This window comes from Astatotilapia calliptera, chromosome 1 (genome assembly GCF_964374335.1).
Source record: "Astatotilapia calliptera chromosome 1, fAstCal68.1, whole genome shotgun sequence".
Taxonomy (NCBI): Eukaryota; Metazoa; Chordata; class Actinopteri; order Cichliformes; family Cichlidae; genus Astatotilapia; species Astatotilapia calliptera.
This window is the reverse complement of record NC_137422.1, coordinates 39,584,023-39,610,528: the sequence shown is the minus strand read 5'-3', so window position 1 is coordinate 39,610,528 and position 26,506 is coordinate 39,584,023. Positions and strand designations below refer to the sequence as shown.

General features: G+C 42.2%; 2 protein-coding genes and 1 long non-coding RNA gene across 3 annotated transcripts; 2 read left to right on the top strand and 1 right to left on the bottom strand.

The window, feature by feature from the left end:
- The first annotated feature begins 2,559 nt into the window (after window positions 1-2,559).
- On the top strand, window positions 2,560-5,633 carry LOC145429731 (uncharacterized). The gene is made up of 3 exons (XR_013910019.1): window positions 2,560-3,039; window positions 3,119-3,245; window positions 3,905-5,633. It is a non-coding gene; the product is annotated as an uncharacterized LOC145429731 (long non-coding RNA).
- Window positions 5,634-7,074: 1,441 nt separating this feature from the next.
- On the bottom strand, window positions 7,075-22,184 carry LOC113027215 (uncharacterized). The gene is made up of 4 exons (XM_026176837.2): window positions 22,166-22,184; window positions 20,921-21,129; window positions 11,960-12,180; window positions 7,075-10,271 (listed from the first exon to the last, which is right to left on the bottom strand). The coding sequence occupies exons 1-4, from the start codon at window positions 22,182-22,184 to the stop codon at window positions 10,037-10,039; spliced, it is 684 nt and encodes a 227-aa protein (XP_026032622.2). The 3' UTR covers window positions 7,075-10,036.
- Window positions 22,185-24,059: 1,875 nt separating this feature from the next.
- Window positions 24,060-25,391, top strand: LOC145429728 (uncharacterized). Its single transcript, XM_080303709.1, has 3 exons — window positions 24,060-24,299; window positions 24,379-24,508; window positions 24,983-25,391. Exons 1-3 carry the CDS (start codon window positions 24,236-24,238, stop codon window positions 25,149-25,151), a joined length of 363 nt encoding a protein of 120 aa, XP_080159835.1. The 5' UTR covers window positions 24,060-24,235; the 3' UTR covers window positions 25,152-25,391.
- The last annotated feature ends 1,115 nt before the right edge of the window (window positions 25,392-26,506 follow it).

Below are 26,506 nucleotides of genomic sequence, written 5' to 3'. Positions count from 1 at the left end.
ACCCACAGGTTTGAAATTTGGTGTCGTTTCAGCAGCTGTTATTAATGTTACCGTGAGGTTTACATCTGATTGCGTCATTTATGCCACAAACACAAAATAACATCTGTAGTCGTTCAACAACACACAGCTTTCAGCCAAAGTTGTGCGTGAGTGCTGAGGGGTTTACTTTTGTGCCCCTCACAGGGTTTTGGTTGTGAAGGTGAGCGCGGGGAGGACTCTGATCTCTGACTTCTCTGCTTATCCTGCTGCAGCAGTTTTCATACCACAGATAAATGTTGTCGGTCATTCTCTGTCACTGACCGGTGACATGTCCGTGTTTTCAGGTACAGTCATATGTTGTCTCCTCCCCAGACACTGAGAGCAAACACACACTGCACAGACTCAGCCTTGGAAATGACGTCTGAGACCTCACAGTGAGCAGTAAAGCTTTTTCTTCTGCTGGAGGCTGTTTCAAAGAAGAGGAATCTTTAGACCGAAAGAGAACAGCTGATCAAAACGAGCTGTGAGATCCGGTGTGGCTGGAAGGACGAGTGGGGCTGACTATGAGCGTCTTTTCCTCTTTGACTAAATTTAAAAATTTGGAAATTTTTGAGAGTTTTCCAAGTATTTTTCTGTGAGCTGTGCAGAAATGATGCAGAGGACAGACGAGGAAGTGAAAGCATGAAAAGAAGAGTAGACACACACTTTTACACCAGCTTTGTTTAAGGTTGTGTCACTCTTTTTTTTTTTTTTTTTTTTTTTACAAAAAAAAAAAAAAAAAAAAGCAACAACTACTGAATGACTGCGGGTAAATTATTTTTAAGAAATCCAGCCCGGTGCCAAGTTGAAAGAGTGTCGGTTAAAACAATAAAACAGCCCTGGTTTAGACAGTTGACATTGCAGATGTCTGTTTTATGGGTGGATCTGAAGCAGAGATCATACAGTGCCGTGCTGCTTAAACTCAGACGTTATAATTAGTGACAGCAGGCTGCAGACTTCGGCTTCTTTCAATGGTTTTATGTCATCCATAACTTGTTCCAATTCCGTTTTCCACTCCATAGTCTTGCAGTCTTTCATGTGTATCTATTTAGTATTATTTATTGTTTACACAGAGTATGCAAAACATTTAAATGCTTACTGGCCTGTAAATCTGCTTGGCTATGTGTAAATATGTGGATGGATGCTAAACAGAATTTCTTAAATAACTTGTTTAATATCAACTTTGATTTGGTTGCTTTTAATCCCCACATACGTGCAGCCATATGTTTTCCTTCATTATCTGAGATCCACCTAATTAAGCAGACAACTACGTATGTTTTCCTCTGTGCAGTTTGTTCTTCTAGCAATGGTCTCGCCTTTATGTCAGGTTTATGTCACTCCAGCTCCTTTTAAGATTCCGTGCTTTGACAGGAAAAACTCATAAAGTGCATTTATTAACCTGGCGTCTGGGTCAGTTCATTTAGTGGGGTTGGCTTTTAACACAGGAAGCTAAACCACTTCTCTCTTTAACTAATTATCAATCATAAACTGTGTCTGTAGACCTGCATTTAAAGTAGACGTCTCTATTGATATGAACTGGGCTGCAATGAACTGGGTGCTGCCAGGCCAGATTTTTCACTATAAAAACAAGAGAAGAAAAAAAAAAAAAAAAAAGGTTGTGTCACTCGTGGATTTCAGGGGCTTGTTCTGTTTCCAGGGTGGATAATGGCTTCAAAAAACAAGAATTAGGTGGACAAGATTTAATTTATGTTGGACTCTCTCTAATCCTCACAGTGCCAAAAGGCTCAAATGTATATACAAATACAAAATATATCCAAAGTCCACACCTTCGGGCTATAATGAAATTCGTGGCTTCCCACAGGGGCGAGCCAGTCGCCTTCTGGAGAAAAGTTTTATGGTCAGCTGAGACAAAGACCGAGCTGTTTGGCAACAATAACCAGTTTACGTTAGCAGGAGTAAAGGTGAGACTTTCAAACCTGAGGCGGTGGCGGTAGCATCGTGCTCTGGGCCTTTTTATTTTACTGCCAGTGGTGATGGTATGCTGCACAAAGTGGGAATAATGAAGGAGGACTTCATCACCAGTTTAAATGAACTCTAACCATTCTGCTAACAAGAGCGGTCAAATATTCAGCCAGAATTACGCCAGAAGCTTGTTGATGGTTTCCCAAAGCATCTGGTCGAGGTGCAACTTGCTACAGGACATTTAAGCTCATGTTAGTTTGGCTGTTTGTACATATTTGAGTCTGAAAAAAGTTCAATGAAATCATTACAAGCATAAAATTACAACAATGTTCATGCCCATGATGACTGGATGTGATCCTCTGACCACAGCGGCACATATGTTTTTATTGTGTTAGAAAATAAAAGCATGACATGATTTCTGAAGACCATGAAACCATGAACTGAAGCTCTATCAAGAGCTCACTATCCTGCAGCACCGGCTTCTAGAACCGTCCTTATAAAACAAAAACAGTATCGACTTTTAGGGATTTGCTTACCTGAAACCAAACATCTACATCTATCTGCATTTTGTTATATTTTTGCACCAAGATGCCTTTTCTTCTCTTAGAGAATGTAAAATAGCACCTGAAGAAGCTTTGGTGGACACATGGATCTACAATGCCAGAGGATTGTATAAAGAGGCTGGTAGATAACGTACCCAGAAGTCACTGCTGCACGTTTGTCTCATGAGGCCAACACACTCGTAAAAATAAAGCAATCTATACTTTTATTTCCAAAGCGTTGGCCAATCAGAACTGTTGGGCTTTATGACAGAAAACACTTTATGACTGAAAATGCAGCTCTATCATGCAGCCAGATGTTTTTCTCTGAATCCTGTCAGAAAGGAGAAGAAGTGGAACCAAAGGGGAACCGTGACTTCTTAGAACACACTGAGCCATGAACGTGGCCGTCGGATATAAAGGGAGCAGCGAGCAGGTCGGAGCACATCAGCCCTGCACATTCCAACAGAAGAACATCTGTCTGTGTCGGGAACCATGAAGACTCTGCTGGCTCTCACAGTCCTGACGCTCATCTGCTTCCTGAAGCACAGCTCTGCCAGTGAGTACCGCTGACCTCTGACCTCTGAGCACCGTGAGTCTGAGCTGCACTCATATTAACTCTGTGTGTGTGTCCACAGTGCCAGTCGCTATAGAAATGGTGATAAACGGTGTCGAATGCTGCGAGGTCGTCACTAATAAAATCCACATACCAGTGACAAAGGTGAAGCATGTGATGAAGAGCAGCTGCAACCTTGAAGCGATCATGTGAGTATCCTCAGGAGGTCAGGAGTGTTATTATCCCGACTGTTTTTGTTCAGTTTTGTAGCAGCTTAAATTCTCACTGTGACCACCTGACTTTGAAATTCTGTTAAATATTTCTCATCCAGCAAACTGTGAGCTGTGACAAAATAATTAATGTTCTTGCTGTAAAACGGTTTTATGAAATAGGGGTGAACCAATCTATGTCATGTAGATTTCTAATTATAAGTGTTAATACGTTTTCCTGTTGCCACATGTTAAATGCAGCCATTACAACAACAGCATGGTCTGTGAGCTCAGGACTGTAAACTGTAAAACAATAATAATAATGTTGAGGAGAAAATTAGGTGAAGCTAAGTAAATGCAGTGAAATCTGCCTCCAAAAAGATGTTTTTAGCTCTCGGGTCCTGTTCGGATCAGCTTCACTGATCTGTCAGGATCAACTGCCATAAATGAAAACTCAAGTCTTTGCTCTCGTTCGGAGTCTCGATTGATCTGAATCAGTTCGACAATAAAGAAGTGCGATTTCTATCAGTGGCTTCTGGTAATGACTAAATGAAATGTTTATTACTTCTAATCAAGTCTTTGCGACGTATATTCCAGTTTCTTCCCGACAGTGAAACTGCACGTGTGTGTTTAAAGTGTGTATCATGTGTTTCTTGCAGAGTCACCACTGTGGCTCGGAGGAAGTTCTGCCTTGATGCTAAATGGAAACATGCACAGATGCATCTGGAAGAATTCAAGAAAAAATCCTCAGCCCGGAAACCCTGAGAGTGATGAAGGAGATCTAAAAACAACAGAAAGTAGTTCCTCTGTGCTTCTGTGCACAAACTGACGTTTGTTTGATTGTGTTTGACTTAGAGCTGGGCGATAGAACGATAACGATATGTATCGCGAAATAACTTTTTCTCGTTAGGAAAATCAAACTGTTGCGATAGACCTCGCCGCTCTTGTCCTCTTAACAAAAAAAAGAAAAAAAAAAAAGAACAGTCAATCCAAATTATGTAGCGCAGAGCCGAACCAATCACAGCCGCAGCGTCACGTCACGTGACTTGTGACGTACAGCACAAGTGCCAAGCCGCACATGTGTATTTGTTTGGGAAGCAGCCAGCCGCCGTACCACCGGGTAATGGAGGAAATGAGTGTGCCGACTAGAGAAACATCAACCGAGCGTGACCGAAGAGAAAACAGATGACGGTTCCAACGCCGGAGAGATTGTCGAACGGAAGAGCCATAGAAGTCCCGTAGTGTGAAGGTATTTCGGCTATTTCAAGTCTGACAAAAACAGAGTAGCTGCACTGTAAATGTGCCGAAAGCAAGTCTGGAAATACAATAAAGCGGTGCAGCTCAGTCTCTGACTGGAAGCGCTGATTCGTCAGTCGGCTTTTGTCAGACTAACGTAACTGTTACAGCTGTTTGAAAAGCTCAGCTATACAACAAGGAGAGATTGAGAATTTCCTTTTAGTTCTCAGTTTATTTGATATTGACAAAAGTTAGTCAGTTTTGTCTGTTCTTCTGTAAAACAAACTAAGATTTATTTTTAGAATTAATATTTTGTTTCTAAGTGGAATTGACAATTTAGTCTGTTTCGTTTGTTTTATTTTGAAACTTAAACGCTTTAGCGGCTGCCTTTTGTGTAGTTTGCAATATTTGCCTTTATTTATCTGAAAAAGTCTCATGTTCCTTAAGTACATCTACCCTGTTGAACTTATTATGGGAAATAAATATTTAAATAAAAACAAGCTGCTGATTATTTCACATTTTACTTGTGAGCAACGGCACATTTAAATCTTACAAATATAGTTATTTGGCTTATATCGTGATAGATATCGTTATCGCCTGAAATGAAAAAAACATATCGTGATATGAAAAAATCTCATATCGCCCAGCTCTAGTTTGACTGTTTGATTGTGTTTGATTGTGTCTGACTGTGTTTTTGTGAGAACACGGTGTACGTGTATGTTTTGATCTGCGGCAGAACTTTATGTGTGGTCGACTGTGATCACACAGAAACGTTTTCAGTTTAAACCTTTGAAAGTTTATTTTTCTCTGATGTCTTGAGCTAAACCAAGTAGTGCGACTGAACTCGTGTCATTGTATTTAAAAGGCTTGATAATTAATGCTTCACCTTAACTTAAAGTATTTTTAAAAGTGCTTTTTTTAAAATAAAACTTTAAAATACTTTTAAAGTACTAAAGAAGGGAATTAGATTTGACATCACTCCATAGTCTCGACTCTTCGCTGCTTTCAGCTTATTTAAGCCATTGTGCAGAAGTCTGGGGCAGTAACTATAAACTACAGTGTCCATCATTTTCAGTGTTATTCATACTAACTCATTGTTCTTAAAATGCTGAGGTTTGCAGATCTAATTGAAATAAAAGTATAACAGAAAGAGTCAGAGCATGTGTTTTTGTTGTGGAGCACTGCACAGACATGAAGCACTTCAAAAAAGAGGCATAAAGATCATAATGAGATCATAAAAATGGTGAATATTAGCGAACGTCTCGGTTTAGTTAGCGACCACTTTGTCCGTATTCACATTGTACAGCAAACGTTCCAACACTGGAGTATTTATTCAGCTTCGATGTGTGCAGGCTGCAAAAACAGGATGATAATAATTTGTATTTTACGTAGAGGCTTATTAGAAAAATGTTCTTATTGAGGTTCATATCAGTAAGGAAGCTGGATAAATGTCAACTGATAATTTTTGGAGAAGAGGTGGAATCAGATCAGCGTGCACGTCCTCCCACTCCTTCTCGAGGGCAAGCCAATCAGAACAGCTGGAGTGAATTTGATTTATTTTTCTCAATGAGCTTTCTTTGTATTGTTTACATGGTCAAAATAAATTAAAGAGAACAAACCAAAAAAATAAAAAATAAAAGTCATCATGCTCAGTGAAATGATCATAGAGGGACCAATGAAATATGATTTTACTGTTACAGTGAAGCTTGGAGAAAATCCACTTGGAAAATCATTGATTGTCCTTCTATATAATAACAACGTTGTTATTGCCCAAAATCCAAACAATGAAGAACTGAAGCAGCAGATGAATGAGCTGGAAATGTAAGTGTCCTGTGTGGGTGCAATAATAAGTCAAATTAAACATATTCTGCCTCGCTGAGATCATTTGTCCTCACTTGTCCACATAATTTTGTCCAGTTGGTGGCGATGTCTGCTTATCTTAGTCTGCCGGGCAGTAACACAAGTTCCCAACAATCCCTGAATGAGGCGCAGCTCTGCAGTAAAAATACTCCAATCCCAAAATACTCCTTGTACTGGAGTATTTTGGGATTTGGACTGGAGACATATTTTCCCAGTCATCCTGTGCCTCCTCTCTGAACTCTGAGCAACATTTGTCCTTCTGTAACTTCCACCACTTAATCCTTGCCTCTGCCTTCGCTTGCTTCTTCCTTAAAGCCATCCTACAGACTACCATCTGACACCGCCTTGCACCTTCTACACCCATTTCCATGTTTCACAGAAGATGCTGCACATCAGGATTTCTCTCCTTAATGCCATAACCACCCAACACCTCTGCACCACCTTTGTTCCCTACATGTCCACTGCAGTCGTTACATTTAGTCTGTGCTCTTCCACATTCCTTACATTTATCCCTGTCATGACGGAAGGACGGGAAGCATGAAGATGACAGATCATACCATCTTGGATTTCCGAACCAGTTCAGAAGATAGATTCCCCGGCGTCTTAACGCAAAGAATCCAAAACTGGTCATGCTGAAACTATGCAAAACAGCGCCCCCATGTGACAGATTAAGGAAACTGCTGTATGTAGACACTTGTGAGGACTTACAGAAAAGACACAAAAGGACAAATCATAGAAACAAATTCATTTATTGGCAGTAAAATAGTTACACAATGTTCTTTTAAGGAGATGTTGAACCGTTTTGAGGTGAAACGATCAGCCGCACAGGAGTCAGGGAGGATTTCACAAGTGTAAATGAAATAAACGCGGCTTCATGTCAGCGCACACCCGGTTCGCTTCTAAACTCTCCTGAAATTATAACGTAAAGATTACAGAAATAAAAACAAAGCTTTGACGGTACATTTATAACACAAATTACAACAAAAAGTCAGTCCTTGTGCTTCTTTGCCAGGGCACTCTCGTAAAAGAAATTTTAATCTCAAGAGTTTTATTTTTCCTGGTTAAATAAATAAAAATACAATTTTAAAGTTCACAGGTGTCTTTATATCAGGGGTGTCAAACAGGAGGCTCGGGGCCCAGCAAAGACTCTAATTCGGCCGGTGGAACAAGTGAAGGAAGGCATAAATTTTGCCCTTTTAACTGTATTTCCGTAAGTTTGCAGCTTTTCTTACTGATAAAGACGTCCACCATCCACATTCATACTATAACACAGAAATAAAATAACAGAAAATCAGTTTGAGGGCAGAAAATTTCTTTTTTCAATAATGAGACTACAGTAAAAGTTTTCTGTGAATTAACAAAAACTTGGTGTTTTATAAGTACAGTGTGAGGAATGAGCTCTCTGAACATTTAAGCCCAAAGAGTCAGGCTGGCAGGTTTCTTTCTTTCCTGCAGCTGCTTTTATTTATCACGTAGAAAAACTGAGCTGTACTGTGCAGACTGCCCTTCTTGGTCTCATATGAACACATGTCAGGGATTAAATATGTACTTAAGCTTCTTTACGCTGACAGAAAGGCCACTTTCACTGGTCCGGGCCTTTTAACACAGGGTGGGCTGTATGTGGCCACAATGCAAACTGAGTCTGACACCCCTGCTTTACACCTTTATCCAGCAGAAACTGACAGTTTGACAAAAACAGCTTTAAAAATCTCTTCAAAGGGATCAAATCTGCATCATTACCTCACATGAAAATACAAATAAATAAAAACATGAACAATATCTCAAAGAAATATAGTGAAACTAAAACATTTCTTCACATTCATTCTCCTCTCTTCATTACTTTTTAGTCTCTTTAAAGCTAATTCATGTGCAGCTTCTTCATATTGTGCATGTGCCCAATACTGTCCTGTTTTGCATAGTTTAACATTTGATTCCTTCACAGCTTGAGGGGGTCGGACCGCTCTCACATCGCTCTGCTAAATGTGGAGCCATGAAGCTGTTTGCTAAGCTGAGCAGAAAAAGGTGCGTCTCTGTAAAGGCTCACAGCGTTTCTGCCAGGATCCAAACCAAGTCAGCTTTAGAGGATTTTCAGCCACTTGTTCCGAGCTCGAGCATCCTGACTTTTACTCTGCTGCAGGTCAGAGACCTCACCAGCTTTTTACTGCTCTGCATCCATCTGACAACAACATTAGTCACATTAAAAACATATTTATTTGAAGTCCCGACAGTAATTATGGACTCTTCCTTAGTAAACTCAGTGCATTTACATGATGCTGTTACTGACCGTGAAACAGTCGATCAGCTGACTGTCTCTCTGCTTCTTCTTTGGTAAATGAAACATACTAAAATCTTTCCTTGGACTCATCGTTGCATTAAAACTCGAGGCTTCGTGCTCAGCTAAGCTAACGTCTCCTGGCCTCAAATTTGCCCAAATGTTGAACTATTCATCTTCTGTTCACGCTTCCAGCCGCTCTGGCATAAAGTGAAGCTACAGCGGCACTCTGCTTTAGTGGCATTTCACATTAATCTGCATGTGCAAACTACTCAAAAAACACAATAAAATACAACAAAATAAATACTAAAGTGTGAAAGCACATCCTCGTGTCTTTGGTGAAGTCTCTGTGCTTCAGAGGTTAAACCTGCAGGTCTCACAGTTTTAACCGTGTGAGGAAAAAGAGACTTTTTAATTTTAAAAAAACATGGGAAGAAATCTCACTTTCTTTGGAGTTTCTGGTCTGTTGGTTGGACGTTTACTGAAAGGTGGAAACAAGCTGCTTTCAGACGAGTTATTCCAAGAAATAATCAAAAAACCTGACTGACTGCAGTCCTGCCTGATTTAAGTCACTCATTAAACTCTACAGAGCAGACTGACGCTCGGACGGATGATGGATCCGTCTTCATCACAACTCAGTTTTACCCTCCTAAGACCCAAACTCTGTCATGGTATGCATTTTTAATTTCTCTTTGCTATTTGGGCTGATTGGGACCTGATGGATGTAAAAACAAAGAATTACCTGTTTTGTTTTTTTTACCTGATTTTTGTCTCTGAGAAAAATTAGATCCACATATGAGGACATTCATTTTAAATTTCGATAGAACAGTGGCAGTATAATGTCCTTGTTAGTGGATATCAGGCCCTTGTAGAGCAAAATTGAGTATTTTGGTCAAGACGACCCAAAATGCGATGTCCACATATGTGGACGCCAGGTCCTAGGAGGTTAAACAAAAAGAAATCACCACCAGTTTTCACTTGCAAGTAACGTCTGAATGACGAAGGAAAGTTACAGGTAGTTGGAGATAAAGTGCTATATTAAATAAGCTTGATATGTATTTGCACAAAGCAGCGCAGCAGCTGTAATAGTTTTCTGTCACACAGCAAAGGTCTGAGGCTCTTTGAGGACGTGAAGCCTCTGAGTCTGTCTGCGCTTTAGTGTTGGTGCTGTTTATGATTAACACTCCAGAATGACCGATCACGGTTAGTTTCTCTCAACTATCCAGACCAAAACGGGCCTGGATAGTTGCTGACATATTGTGGTGTGGACTGGCAGCTTCAGGACAGAAAATCTTCTACTACTACTTACAGAAAACATTTTCACGTGCAGGCAGAAAGCTGTGATAAATATTCTTATAGTGTAAGTGAAGGTGCTGCACAGCTATAAATGGCCTTCAGTGTGAGTAAAGCTTAGTTTCTCAGATCACTTAGTAATTTTGGGCCTTACACAAGTGCAGCCCACCGGGACTTCGATACGCGTCTTCTGGACTCGATATGTGTCTGCGTCCTTACACTTGGTCTTCATCAGGACCACCATCGGAGCCCGAACCTCCACAGAGTTGTAGTCGTTCACCTCGCGCCCGTCGATGATGCATCCCTTACAAAGGCACTCGGCAAAGATGATGTCACGTGGATACCTGCTGTCGTTTCGGTCTATGCTGGAGACACAGACAGACAGAAAAGACCTCAACACGTGCAGGAGACAGTGAACACACAGCAGATTCAGTCAGGACAATACGCGGCTTCTCAAATCAAAGCTCGTTTAATATTAAAGCTGGTAGCTTTCATCTGCTCGCTGGTTCCAGGTTGAACTTCCTGAACCAGCTCAGCAGCCGTCCATCCATTTCTACTCCGCAATAATCCAGCCTGCTCTCTGCACGTCCAAACTTTGGATCAGCCACCACCAGAGATGGGCAGTAACGCGTTACTGTAATCTGATTACTTTTTTCAAGTAACTTGACCAACACTGGCCACCACACAGGACGAGAACAGAATACACCGGAAAGTCAGGACTGCACAGAAAGTCACTGCTGCTGCTGACGTGTCCTCCATTCAGGGCTTGTACAAATCTAGAATCAGGAAACAGGCAGGCAACACCACTGCAGACCATCACAGCATGGACCCAACCTGTTCCCACTCCTGCCCTCTAGTAGGCGCTACAGAGCACTGTACGCCAACAGCCATCTGTGCAGCTTCCTCCACAGGCCGTCACTCTGATGAAATCTTACTTACTGTCAAAAACATCCACCATACCTGCTGCTGAACCAAAGCATGATGTATATACTCTCAAATGCATCTACATCTCAGCTACAGTCACATTTTCTGGTAACACTGCACCCAGCAATGACATCTGTAGTTAACCTTAAACACTGATTAGAATTAGTTTTTTTAGTCTGCAGCTGACACCTGCAACACACCTGTGTGCTACATGAACACAGACCTGTTTTGTCACATTCTAGTTCACTGAACTCTTACTTCACTAAGCTGCCATCTCATTTTGTTATTTATTTTTTTACCGTTTCTTGATAACATATACATTTTCCAAATCCTCCATATATAAATATATGCAGTAAATTATTTTTTTTTTTATGCTAGTAAAACAGGGCTGTGAGGAGCCTACTTCATGTACATTTGGCTGCAAGTATTTGTTTACAGCACTTGAGTTAATGATAGTGGTGTATGAATCAGGAATTAGTATTAATCTAAAATAACACTTTTAACTCACTGGTGTGCTACATGCAGGTTTATTGCGGACAAAAGTTAAATACTTTTTACTGTACTTTGAATGAATGACTTAATGTGAGCAACAAAACGGTAAAAATTCTGCTTTTAACATAATTATTTACTTTAACTATGTACTTCATTAACCACAGAGCAGCACATGCCATCTAATGAGATAACGTTCATTTATCCACAAAGCTGAGTGACTCCTTTGGTTTTGTTAAATACAGGGGAAAAAAGATGTGAGCTACATATACATATAACCTTACATATGCACACAGAGAGGCAGATATACAGGCATCTGCCAGCTTATTACTAGTATTATTAACACAACATCGTTTCAAATGTACTCAAATAATTTTACAAATATGATCTACACAAATGATTTCTCATTTCCACCATCATCTAAACTGGCTTCAATAAGTAGAATGGTAAAAAAAAAAAATCATTAAAATAACATTTTAAACAACTTTTAATAATTTTAAATAAATTACATTTAAAATCAAGTAAAAGTGTGTCGAACCTGCTCCCCAAAGCGCGCTTTAAATGCTGACGATGAGGCAAAGAACAGGTTTGTTTGTTTGTTGTCTGAGCATTTTTGTCCCTCTGCGGGTTCCATACTTACTAGTAACGCCACGGAGACAGCGCGCGGCCGTTGAGCTCGTGCATTTGCTGGGCAGCCTGTTCGCAGGTAGTCAGATTCTGGTCCTCGCGGGCGTCGCGCTGAAGGCCAAGCTTCTTCAGGTTCACGTCAAACTTTCGCTCGCGGGTCTCCACCTTCTCGGCGCTGAGACACGTGGAGTTGGAGGCGGCGGCGCAGAGCTCGTGGAGGATCAGCAGAGAGATCTGCAAAGTGGCAGAAACACGCGTGAGAGTCAGAGAGAGCTGTCCGCGAGCCCGGGGCGCTAATGTGATGTGATTTACCAACTGCAGGAAGCTCGCGACTTCGGACGGCTGAGACTGGCGGACGCTCCATTGAAGCTGCTTTAAATACACAAGCGGAGCTCCTACGGTTGCCTGGTTGCCATGGGGATCTCCTCAAAATCAACATTTCCGCATGAGAAACAGTTCGCTGCGGCCCCGCCCCTCTGCTGGCTGTGCGCTGTGTTTGTGACCGGTCAAAAAACGTCCTAACCAATATTTCTGCGCTGACGCGGCGCATGCGCATAACACCGAACCCAAATTAACTTTTTCTCTCTGGAATACTTCTTAAGGTTATGGGTAGGGTTAGTCACAAGTCACCGTCAAATTATAATACGAGTAGGACGATTTGTCAGAGTAGGATGGTTTCTCAGAACACCGCGAGCAGACAGCCTCGTACCTCTAATAAACTCCGCCGTGAGCTCTTTTTAAACATTTCACACGTTTCATTGTTGGTTTGTTTTTTTAAAGGTAGAGACAGATGTTTATGTTTTACAGAAAAAGGTTTATCGTCTGAAACGTGAATATTGTCAGGTTTTCTGCAACTGCTGCTGTTCTGATCCTCAACAGTACATCTCAGGGTTTACACATCAGAGTCACAAAAGCTTCTGTCGGCTTCTTTTTCTGAGAGAAGAAGAACTCAAATGAAAAGTTTTCAAAATGTCAACACAGCGCCATGAAACACTGTATTGTATGTATTTAAAAATAAAACGAGGTCATTCCTGACTCTTCACATGGAAAAAAATCCTCTTGGGGTCACCCTGCTCCTGTGAAGTCACTCATCGCTCATATTTTTCTGTAGAAAAATGTGGGAACTTTGTCACGTGGACTGTCAGCATCAGGAACAGCAGGCTACAGAAAAGTGGGAGCGATGAGTTACTTTACAGCAGCGGGGTGACTCATGATGTGTGTTCTCACAATGTGAGTATTTGCATGAATCAGATTGTGATCTTATCTTAATTCACAGTTTTTAGCCAGTGAGCTCTCTATGGTCTCAGCTCTATTTTTTTGTGCATGATGACATGATATGACATCAGTTCTCAGGCACTGAGTTTCATCCCTGTAAATCTTCCCACCCCGGCCCATCCTCCTGCTGAACCACCAGCAGGAATATGGAGCCCTCGCAGCTCCCTCATACTTTAATAACAGCACTTGTGTGTGGCGCACCCTGTGGTTACCCTATCACTCCACAGATGTGTCCTGGTGATGCAATGACACACTCGAGCTGACTCAAGCGTCAGACTACATTCACTTCCTGCTGCTGGAGTGAGGTTCTGAGGTCAGCAGAAGTCGAAGGAGGAAATAAACACAAAACATTTAGTGTTTGTTTTTAAATACATTTTAAATATTTATTTTGGAGGGTTGATGAATTTGAAGTCATGTGGAGCAGGATGAGGAAAACTGAAGCAACAAAGGCGAGCCTTTATTTCATCTGATGAAACCTCCATAAAGGTCAGCAGAGTGAACGCCATCCAAAGCTGGTTAGGAGCATGCAGAGACGATTAAAAATGCAGAGACATTAAGCTGACAAGTTAAAACAGGAAGTGAGAGGCAGTAACTAAGCAGGAAAATACAGACACATGAATTACTTTCACTCGGGGAGTTTGTGAGGAAAGGCATAAACTCTTAATACAAAGGAACTAACCTAAAAATGAAGGACTCAGCCGCTGTAGTAATTTTGATATGACAAATGTAGGAAGTATGATCACGCACAGGAAGCGGGGCTACGTACCGGTTCCTCCTGCTGCCCCTCCCCTTGGCCCAGTGAGGAAAACCCTAAGATCGTGACAGCTCAGAATAACTCACGAGAATGTGCTGCGTTCAGGCTGAGAGAAGCCGGGCTGATAACCTGCAGGGCCCCTGCCTCATCACGTAGGTCATATAGCCTTCATATACTTCCTGCAAGTGCTTAGCCAAGTGAAACATGTGCTGCTAAAATACAGAGCTGTTTTTAACTTCTTACCTTTTAAAAATGCATCTCAAACGCAAACTGTAGGCACGTATCATAGGCCACATTCTTCGGAGGCCGCATTTGTAGACCGATTACATCACAGCCAGGTGAGGAAGGCTGTCCTGATTCGAAGGCTGCTCCAAATGCAGCCGACAAATGCGCCCTTCTTTTCCCCGGATTTGAAGGATGGCTCGGGTGTATCCTTCATGGCCCAACCTATCCCAGAATTCATAGCGCTGCCCAGCCGATTCCTGTTTCCAACAATGGCGGCAGCTACTTAGTTATAATTTTACTTAAACTATAATTTTGCTCTTATTACTCTTTCTGTGTTACACAAGAATGTAGCTGTAGAAACTTCAAATATCTGCTCGGTTTATCAAGACATCGCATATTTGCAAAAGTGCTCCAACGTTTTTGGAGACGTCTGTTACCCACCAGCTCGATAGCTGACCGGGGCGAACAGCTGACCGGGGCGAGAACAGCGAACTCCCCCCACATCATTTTCAAACCCCCCGCAGTCTTTCACTACTCAGGTTAAACATGATATATAAGTCACTTAGATAACTTAGATAACTTCGAAGGACCCGGCCCACATAGACCGCGAAGGCCAGGTCCTCAGGAGGATGCGGCCTATGAATTGGGACATAGCTTGTGCCTCTGCGGCGCAGCTAGCATGGGGATAACTTTCATAACTACTGTGAGGCTCCACGATCCACCGCTGCAGTACAACGTAGTCCATTAGAGTGAACTGAGATGATGCGACGCTTCCATTCAGCAGCTCTGAACTCCCGCTGTTACTCGGTAACCATGGATACCACAGAGCGGCCTAAACGTGTGCAGCTCGAGTGTGCTGTTTGTCCAGGACTCTCTGAAAATCTCTAATTAAGACTTTGTTCACTCACATGCAGAACATTACACACACCAAGTCGTTGTGCAATGCATGAATTTTGAGTGTCGCCTCAGATCACACACAGCAAACAAAGACTGCAGGGTTTGGCTGTGCTGGGTGCGCTCACTGCCCCTCACCCCTGAAACTGTAAGTACATGGTAGACTGTAGACAACCTGATGGACACGTGTGACTGACAGTTTGTTGGCTATCCTGGTTTACTGGCCTTTTAAATTAATGCAGCTTGTGGAGTGAGCTAACTGGAGTTAGCTGGTAACTTAGCACGCCAGCCTGTCATCCAAATGTGGTCACTTCTGGCTTTGAAAGTCTAAGGTGGCAGCAGCCACACTGCTAATGTTCATGTGTCTGACTGCAGAGTCCAAAATCAGTTGTTGACTAAAGATGGTGCCTAATTCCATCCTTTACATACATGCTGTGTCCAAATTCAGCATGAGGACCCGGCCTTCGCGGTCTACGTAGGCCGGGTCCTTCGAAGATAGAGAAAGCCGTAAGTGTGAGGCTGTGAAATGGGACGGTCTGGCCTTCAGCGTCACCGCTGTCTCTGTAGAGTTTAATAAACTCGACCATCTCACACTTCTGTTTAATCAGTTTTTTGTTTGACGTTTATGAAAACTAGAACTTTAATCTCAGCCAAACCGATTTACTCAGGAACAAATAAAGCACTGAAAAAAGCCAAACAATAACATGTTTAAGTTATCTAAGTGACTTATGTATCATGTTTAACCTGAGTAGCAAAAGACCGCGAGGGTCTGAAAACAATGTGCCGGGAGTTTGCTGTTCTCGTCGGCTCTAGTGAGCCTTGACCTCATGGTCCGCTCCAAGCTGGTGGGTAACAGACGTCTCAAATATGCGATGTCTTGATAAACCGAGCTGATATTTGAAGTTTACACAGCTACATTCTCGCCTGAAATTATCTTAAAACTTTATTTTGTGACCCAGAAAGAGAAATAAGAGTAATATTAAAATTAAATAGCTGCCGCCAATGTTGGAAGCTGGAATTGGCTACGGGATATGGTGGGCTACGAAGGATACACCCGAGCCATCCTTCAAATCTGGGGAAAAGGAGGACACATTTGTTGGAGTCTTCGAATTTGGACAGCCTTCGTCCCATCGCTGTGACGTAGTCGGTCTACAAATGCAGCCTCTGAAGGATGCAGCCTATGAATTGGGACACGGCTACAGTCTGTGGCAATTGTCCACAGGCTCAGCACCAACGTTTCAGTCAGTTTTTTCTCTAATGTTTAGGTCTGTGTGACGTCAGCTCTGTCACACCAGGATAAGAGCGAGTTATTCACTTCCCACCTGTGTTTTTAACGGTGCATTTGCTTCTGGAAGCTTTTCTGAAGCCCTCAGTGCAGAGAGAGGGAAGCTTGTTTGGTACCTGTGGGGTAAAATTCAGGGCAAACAAAGCTCGCAATCTTTCAGCTTAAAATGTCTTTAAGATCCTTCTGGGATTCTTTATTAAGGTAAACGTTCAGGGTACGGGCCTTCAGCTGAATGATTCAAAGTGAAACTGTAACAGTGCTTTTACAAGTTACTGATTAAATCCAGCCTCTGTTATCACAATAAGTCTTATGCTAGAGTTTCCTTGTTTACTCTGTGTGGAGTTTATGCGCTTTGTGTCTTTGACGGTGCTTTTTGGCACAGAAACCAGTGAGGTGATGCAATGCCGCTGCAGTCTCCTCCCTCTCGCTATAAAGCCTTGCTGCCTGTATTTAGAAGCAGCGCTCGCCTGCCAGATCAGCCTGTGAGACGTCCTAACTTTACGTTTAAAATGAACTTGAAACGAGTTTGTTTGTGCCGTCGTGTTAAGATTCTAAAAGTCTTAAATCTTAAAAAACACAGGCAGTAGCTAATAGTTCACCTCAGCCTGCTGCTAAAGCTTGATGCCTTCACACAAAACCAGTCTAACAATTAACAATTACGCTGAATTAAAAAACAAACAATTTCAGCAGCTTCCTCCACTGATTCTATAAATAACTTGTGTGTCAAACCTGTTCATTGCATCACTGTCCCACAGAGGAAAGAGGATATGTGTCTGATTAGAATTAAAAGGCCGATTCTTCCTGCTTCTTTGAACCCTTTCACTCCCATTGACCGACTTCCTCTCTGCGAGTGACAAGGAAACCAGGGCATGCAATACGGGTTTTCCACACTCACATCATCGTTCGGGCACCTGCAATGATTCAGGATGACGGATTCTCACTGTCATTGTTTTGGGTTTTGAATCTAATCCTCAGATTTTTTTAAATATTCCTTTCAGTTGTTTTCGCAGCTAACATGTCAGAAATGTTGTAATCTCACACTCAGCAGTCCTGCACGTGTACGGCGTTTACACACAGAGACCAACATGAAGCCTTCTGTCTGTCGGTGGGACGTCAGTGCCTCGGAAACCTGACGAGTTTTTATTATAGTGTCATTTTAGTCGGTGTATTTGGCAGCAAGTCTGCAGCTCCTTTGGACTTTTTCATATGTTATCTGTGGCGACCTCGTAAATCCTGATCTGTCTCATGAAAATCATCCTTTGTACATGAAACTCATAGAAAATGCACAAAAAATGAAGAATGCATTTTTTTGTTACCGTGCACACATATATGGAACATAAGTATAACCTTTAAACATTTACAGTGGGGCAAAAAAGTATTTAGTCAGCCACCGATTGTGCAAGTTCCCCCACCTAAAATGATGACAGAGGTCAGTAATTTGCACCAGAGGTACACTTCAACTGTGAGAGACAGAATGTGAAAAAAAAAAATCCATGAATCCACATGGTAGGATTTGTAAAGAATTTATTCATAAATCAGGGTGGAAAATAAGTATTTGGTCAATAACAAAAATACAACTCAATACTTTGTAACATAACCTTTGTTGGCAATAACAGAGGTCAAACGTTTACTATAGGTCTTTACCAGGTTTGCACACACAGTAGCTGGTATTTTGGCCCATTCCTCCATGCAGATCTTCTCGAGAGCAGTGATGTTTTGGGGCTGTCGCTGAGCAACACGGACTTTCAACTCCCGCCACAGATTTTCTATGGGGTTGAGGTCTGGAGACTGGCTAGGCCACTCCAGGACTTTCAAATGCTTCTTACGGAGCCACTCCTTTGTTGCCCGGGCGGTGTGTTTTGGATCATTGTCATGTTGGAAGACCCAGCCTCGTTTCATCTTCAAAGTTCTCACTGATGGAAGGAGGTTTTGGCTCAAAATCTCACCATACATGGCCCCATTCATTCTGTCCTTAACACGGATCAGTCGTCCTGTCCCCTTGGCAGAAAAACAGCCCCATAGCATGATGTTTCCACCCCCATGCTTCACAGTAGGTATGGTGTTCTTGGGATGCAACTCAGTATTCTTCTTCCTCCAAACACGACGAGTTGAGTTTATACCAAAAAGTTCTACTTTGGTTTCATCTGACCACATGACATTCTCCCAATCCTCTGCTGTATCATCCATGTGCTCTCTGGCAAACTTCAGACGGGCCTGGACATGCACTGGCTTCAGCAGCGGAACACGTCTGGCACTGCGGGATTTGATTCCCTGCCGTTGTAGTGTGTTACTGATGGTGACCTTTGTTACTTTGGTCCCAGCTCTCTGCAGGTCATTCACCAGGTCCCCCCGTGTGGTTCTGGGATCTTTGCTCACCGTTCTCATGATCATTTTGACCCCACGGGATGAGATCTTGTGTGGAGCCCCAGATCGAGGGAGATTATCAGTGGTCTTGTATGTCTTCCATTTTCTGATGATTGCTCCCACAGTTGATTTTTTCACACCAAGCTGCTTGCCTATTGTAGATTCACTCTTCCCAGTCTGGTGCAGGTCTACAATACTTTTCCTGGTGTCCTTCGAAAGCTCTTTGGTCTTGGCCATGGCGGAGTTTGGAGTCTGACTGTTTGAGGCTGTGGACAGGTGTCTTTTATGCAGATGATGAGTTCAAACAGGTGCCATTCATACAGGTAACGAGTGGGGGACAAAAAAGCTTCTTACAGAAGACGTTACAGGTCTGTGAGAGCCAGAGATTTTCCTTGTTTGAGGTGACCAAATACTTATTTTCCACCCTGATTTACGAATAAATTCTTTACAAATCCTACCATGTGGATTCATGGATTTTTTTTTCACATTCTGTCTCTCACAGTTGAAGTGTACCTCTGGTGCAAATTACTGACCTCTGTCATCATTTTAAGTGGGGGAACTTGCACAATCGGTGGCTGACTAAATACTTTTTTGCCCCACTGTACGTATGCCCCAATGGATACTCGTGAATATCTGAGGCAGGAATTTACTCTTATAAAGCACCTAACCTCCCAGGTGTACTGCTTACCTGGTGTCAGTGGAAAAGGAAGAGGAACAGGCAAAATTTACCGAAATAATGTAACAGTGATGGAAGCTTTAGATGTGTGTAAAAGGCTGTTTAGTGTTAGGAATTTTAGGTTTGTCTATAATTCAGCGTTTCAGACAAACAGAGTCTAACTGCTATGATTCATGAAAAGCACAAACTGTGGATGAAACCAAGAAGAGCTGTTTGGGATTCTTTGCATATTTACATACTTTAAATATATAATGATATTGAGGCATTTCTGCAGATTTTCCCTCATGTGCATGCAGCATACTGCATGCACACTATGACGCAGTGATGCAAACATGAACAGCCTTCTGTTGTTTCGGTCGGGCTGATGTACGTACAGGAATGTGACGTGGGACTTTCTGCAAAATATCCAGCCAAGGCGGCAGAGTTTCAGGGGCATTCCAGTCGACACCTGCGACACCATCTTCCTGTACTACAGCATCAAAGGGTGAAGTTTGTGAAGAGCGCTGGGAGGTGACATTAAAGTGTCCAAGAAATTAAGAATGACGGGTGAATAATCGAGTAATGCAGACATTTTGTTCATTTTCAGTAATTTACAGAATTAGTGAAATGTAACTGTGCACTGACATAAATCCACTGGAAAATAACCGAATCTGAGGTCACAGATAAAGGAAGCAGCAGGCTCAGTTTCTTATTGACATCCAAATAACACAGGTCTGCAAACAGAACATTGTATATGATTTTTTTTCTTATAGATTTTTACTCACTGGGAAAAATCCTCTAAAAGTTCCACCTCATCAGGTTTTCTTGCAACACTCATGTTTTTACTGTAATTAACCTTTTTCAACTGAAATCTGGTATCCTATAATTGAATCAAAAAACCATATCCAATAAGGATTCCTTACATTAATTTAATGTTTCTAAGAGCGAGACATACAACTAGAAAATGTGAGGAATTGAGGGGGGTCAGTAGGAGGGGGGAGGGTACGGTGGGTTTGGCGGTGTGAGGAGCTCAGATGGTCGTGTCCCAAAAGGTTTATTTTGTTCATAGCCAAAGCTAAAGAAAAAGTGTGCACAGTTAAATTATTGATACTTTTCATCGCTGTTGTGCTTTTTTTAATGTAAACTACTCGTGTTTTGCAAAAAACTGAACGTGATGGAGGGAAATGAAATCATTTTTGGGTTCAGCACCCTAAAAAACATACAATTTACCCGAAATATCCCATGCAGCTGAAAATATTTTGTTTTGTTTTGTTTTTTGGAGACCTGTGTAATCTGAGTCTTTGCAGCAGGGGACTCGCCCCCTGCTGGGCATTAGAGAGAATACAGGTTTGAAGACAAGAAGGAAGTTTTTGCATTAGGCCGTCAGGAGTCTGCCTAACCAGGTTATTATAGTTAATTCAAACTACACTAAAAGAACAAATTTAAATAAAATCAAAATAACTGACAATCTAAACTTGTCAATTTAAATAAAATGGAAATATGAATAAAACTCCCCACTCACCCCTGCGGGCGGTCTATCCTTCAAGCTCGGGTCCTGCACAGTATCTGAGCTGCTCCTGTTCCTAGGACTGCGCTCTTCTGCACAGAGGTCTCCGATGTTGTTTCTGGGATCTGCTGGAGCCACTTGCCCAGTTTGGGGGTCCCTACCACTGGGAGCACCGTTACCTTCACCCTCCACATCTTCTCGAGCTCTTCTCTGAGCCCTTGGTCCTTCTCAAGCTTCTCGTGTTCCTTCTTCCTGATGTTGCTGTCATTCAGTATCACTGCATCGATCACTACAGCCGTCTTCCTCTGCTTGTCTTACGCCACTATGTCCGGTTGGTTAGCCATTTGTCCGCCTGTATCTGTCCCACAGGATCTTTGCTTGGTCATTCTCAACCACCCTAGGGGGCGTGTCCCATTTTGACATGAAGTTTGTTATCCTTAAAGTTCTTTCAAAAGACTCCAGCCAATCCAAAATGCAGTGATAGACCTCACAGTACCATATCACCCTATTAGAGCACTTCGCTCTTGCACTGCAGGCCTACTTGTTCTTCCTACAGTATTTAAAAATAGAATGGGAGGGAGAGCCTTCAGCTTCGTCCCCTCTTTAGGAGACAGACACTGTCTCTATTTTGAAGGCTGCAGTACTGCATGTCCTTAAGTTTTGTCTTCTCTCTGTCATAGGGTGTAAGCAGACAGCTTCCCTTCCCTAAGTCTGGTCCTGATGAAGCCTGTTGGAGAAAAGGTGGTGCAGTGTGCCTGCTGTTATGGAAGGGGGAATTATCTTTAGAGACTGAAACAGTTTTTATAGCTGTGTTACGTCCACACATGACATGTTTATTTCTGCTGTAAGTTTGGACATTTGAACACGAGAGTCTGGGGGACTGATTGGCTTCTGGGAAAGTGTTCGGTTTGTTTTTTCCACTTAGACGTTCTTTCAGTTTCACAGCTTCACATTTCTCTGAGTCAGTGAAGCTGAAATAGGCTGATAGCAGCAGGTTAATTTGGGATGTCATGCAGCCTGGTCTGCAGGAATTACACAGAGATGAAAAGTTTCTGTTTCCCGTTAAGGAAAAACGGGACTTGCCAGTTTTCCTAGCAAAGCTGCTGCTTATCTCTTTACAAAGATAAGAATGAAAATTGAATAAATGCAGGAAAATGAACCTGACTGCTTAAACACGCAGATCTGGGTAGTTTTCCTCATGGATCTGACGCACTGACGAGGCGTCTCACTCTATTCTGCTCTGAATTATTTACGTCCTACTTTCCTCGCAGATGCACATCCCTTTAGTCACCACTGGAAGGAAGGAGTTTCCTCTTGTTATGACTTATCATCACAAATGCAAACAGTGAATTCTGGGTGACTCAACACCTTGACGCAACCGGGACACAACTTTTAGGGCTTTGGCTTCAGCGAGCCTGGCTGCGGTCCAATCAAAGCAAGTCCCGTGTTTTCAGAAAAAGCTTTCTGACGCACAATGTGAGATGGGCACATTGGAACATTCTTGGTAAATGCTTTCGTCCGTCTTGCGCCGGTCCAAGAATTTCACCTCTAGCAGCACAATACGAATGCCCCCGGCCGTCCCTCTTAATTTAGCGGGACCGGTCCTTTTGTTCTCTTCTGTTGAGTGAGTTGATTGCAGCACTGATAGGCTCAGACTAAAAGAAAGGAATCTGCTTGTTGCACCAAATGCTGGCCTGCAGGTCATGTGTTTGTTTCCCTCACTATGGAGAGACTGTATATCATATTTCAGCAGGTATATTCCAAACATTTCACATAATGTACTGTCCCTGATTTATTAAAAAGCACATTTGAACACAGGTGCAATATTAGCATGTGCATTTTTAAATATATAGAGTCGTGACCCAAAAAGGCACCAGAAACACAAAGACTATCAGACTGGTGTCAAACACCACTGAGGACAAAGTACGTTTTCTAGTTTTAAATAAGTTGATGTGTCACAGCAAACAGAGGTTTATTTAAGTAAATCAATTAATGTATGACACAATAAAAATACCAAAATAAAATGAGATCAAATAAAACATGAAGCACATTATTTTGAAAAGCCAAACACATATAAAATAATGAATAAGACAAATAAAATTCCCTCTGAAGTTAAATGAACACATTTAAGCTCATGATGAAAGTCAACAAGAGGAAATACGCTTGTTTTTCTTCCACTTCTCTCCTTTTGCCTCCTAAACGAGCTCACCACAACGAGGAAGTAGAAACACAAAATTGCACACAGTCACAATAAATGTGCGGGTTTTCTCAAAGTGTGAAAACAGATTCACAGAAACTTTTTTCTGGTGGAAGTGGACGAGGAAGTGAAAACCGCCACACAACTCACAACGTCACCCCACAGCGCTGCAGTCCGGCCTGCGAGTACCTGGACAGGTGTTTGTGTTTCAGACTCAACACGCTGAAAATGAAAGAGAATAACAGAGATCTGTAATCTGTGCTCCGACCTCACAGGTCAGAGGTCGTGCTGACTGGAGCACTGTGACTTTGTCCTGCTAATACTACCAGTATTACTGTTCATTACAACAGTATTACTACCATTACTACTGCACTACAACTTGTACCATATGTGCTTTATAAAGTTAAATTCATATCAAACATATCAAACATAGCTGCTATGATCTTTTCTACTCATTCCTCTGCATCTACCAGCAGTGTCGAGGCTCTGCGGTCAGAGGGTCCCAGAGGAAACCAAGTGACTGTTTTTAATGTTTCTAATGTTTCTAATGAAGCCGTGGAAGGACTTTATTTTTATTTATTTAAAATGAGAAATCCCAGCCGCTTGTGGCCCCGTCCCTCTCTGAGCCTGGTTCTGCCGGTATTTCTTCCTTTTAAAAGGGAGTTTTTCCTTCCTACTGTCACCAGAGTACTTACTCAAACAGGGTCGTGTCATTGTTGTTGTTTTCAAATCGGATGAGTTCTGCCAATACAGACCGATCAGTTTGTAATTTTCACATAAAGCTCTGCCGAGTTTATTTCTCTGATTTATTGACAACAAATCAGAGAAATAAAAAAAAGAGAGAAATAGATCAAATGTGATATTCAAAGACAGATTTTAGTTAAAAGTAAAATGAGATTTCGTTGCATTTTTCTTTGGTGGTTTTAACATCATTTAAAAAAAGAAATCCTCTGTAAGGGGTTTCTCTGAATCCTGTCAGAAAGGAGAAGAAGTGGAACCAAAGGGGAACCGTGACTTCTTAGAACACACTGAGCCATGAACGTGGACGTCGGATATAAAGGGAGCAGCGAGCAGCTCAGAGCACATCAGCCCTGCACATTCAAACAGAAGAACATCTGTCTGTGTCGGGAACCATGAAGACTCTGCTGGCTCTCACAGTCCTGACGCTTATCTGCTTCCTGAAGCACAGCTCTGCCAGTGAGTACCGCTGACCTCTGACCTCTGAGCGCCGTGAGTCTGAGCTGCACTCGTATTAACTCTGTGTGTGTGTCCACAGTGCCAGTCGCTATGGAAATGGTGATAAACGGTGTCGAATGCTGCGAGGTCGTCACTAATAAAATCCACATACCAGTGACAAAGGTGAAGCATGCGATGAAGACCAGCGGCTGCAGTCGTGATGCAATCATGTGAGTACATGAAAGTCAGGTTACAGGTGTTGCAGGTCTCTGTGCAGATGCAGAAATGTAGAGTGCGGCTAACCTGCATTAATATCTTTGATGTGTTAGTTCAATTAGGAGGCATCGAATTTGGAGGAGTTGCAATTAAAGAGGATTTTAGAACATTTTGACTTTGAGATTTTTATTTTGCCTCTAGTCTTCTGATTGAGACAGTTGTAGTATGTTATTGTGAAGTAGGCTTACACAAGTGCAGTTAGAACTGGGAGGCTCTTATTATGAAAAACCAGCGTGCACTCTCTCTTGGCTTCATGTTTGGGCTCCACCAGTCTGAAACTCAGTAAATTTGATCGTCTTCTGTGTGTTCATCATCGACTGGTAAAACTAAGTACTGAGAAAAATGAAACTGGCTGCTGTGTGACTTATTTTTCAGCTTCTTTCCATCAGTGGCCCTGTTTGCGATGTTGTGACGTGTGTTTCTTACAGCGTCACTACTCGGAAGAAGAAGTTCTGCCTTGATCCTGAATGGAAACATGCGCAGATGCATCTGGAAGAATTCAAGAAAAGATCAGCGCCCACCACTCTGGAACCTGAAACCACTAAAGAAATGAAGACAAACGTCTCGTCCACCACTCTGAAGCCCACAACCATCTGAGTCTGGAATCCCAGAAATGATCAAAGAAGCTATTTGTTGCTCTCATGTGTTTTGAACTGTTGCAGAACTTTGATCATTAATGATGATCACACAGAAATGTTTCTAGTTTAAAACCTTTAAAGTTTTTCTTTTTGGATGTTTTTTATGAGAGAAACCAAGTACTGTGACTGAAAGTTTCAAATGTCTGTTCGTCATTGCTCCACCTTTCACAATAAAAGCTTTATTTTTGTACGCTTTAAAGCCCACTGAGTCCTTGTCTGAGCTTGTTGGTGTTACCGCGACTGCTTTATTTAGAGCAGCTGTGAGTCATGAAGACATGCACCCATGTTATAATAATGTTATGTTATGACAAACATCACTTTCATAAAGACCCAAAGCTGGAATAAACCAGTGTTTGCTGTATACTTTTGGGACCTTTGCGTCTTCGCCGTCAGCAGCCGCATCTTCTAACATTTATTTTTAATTATAAAAGATGGATTTTATTATTATTTCACCGTTTTTACACATTATTTGTCAAAGTAAAAGATTTGATTTGTCGTTCTAGACGAGCAGCGGCGCTTCAGCGGCTCAGAGATCAGATGTTATTTAGAGAAAGAGGAACTGTGGTTTGTTTACACCCGAGTATCCTTAAAATTCAGAGAAAGAACGCAGACATTACAGGAGGAAGTGAAACCAGAAGAATACACACAGAAACACAGTTTTACACAGATTGATCATGAATTAGTTTTAGGTAGTTAAATAAAAGTGTTTTATATCTTTCTGTTGTAGATTTTGTGTGTATTTCACATTTTTTGGAAACGATTACAAAATGTCTTAAATCAGACCTTCCCAAGGGGGGGGGGGGGGCGCCCCCTAGGAGGGGCGCAGAGCCATGGCAGGGGGGGGGGGGGGGGGCGCGGTATGAAAAGGAAAAAAACTAAACGCTTGGACACTGCGAGCACAGGCGCCCACAGACACGCAAAGCAGGAGATGAAGCATCGCGAATATGTTTCCAAACCAGCTCCATTCTAAGCCAAAGACGAGAAAATATGGTGACGCAAATCTTCCCTTTGGCTTCACCTGCACAAGTGCCGAGGTAGGTCTCCCTGCAGGCTTGGTTTCCCCTGTGTCGGGAGCAGCGCTGGGCTGTGTAAATCACGGACAAACAGGATCCAACAGCTGTTTATGTTTTTAAACCCATTTTGCACAGAGAAGCATTTTTTTGAAAAATGTATTGATGCAATGTTGAATATTATTACACAGGAAACAACTACACCTAAAATAATGACACCGTGACGCCTCTGCCTTTGTAAATGGAGGGACAGTGACTGCATGTAAACCTGCAGACAGTCAGATTAACAGTATTTTGTCTCCAT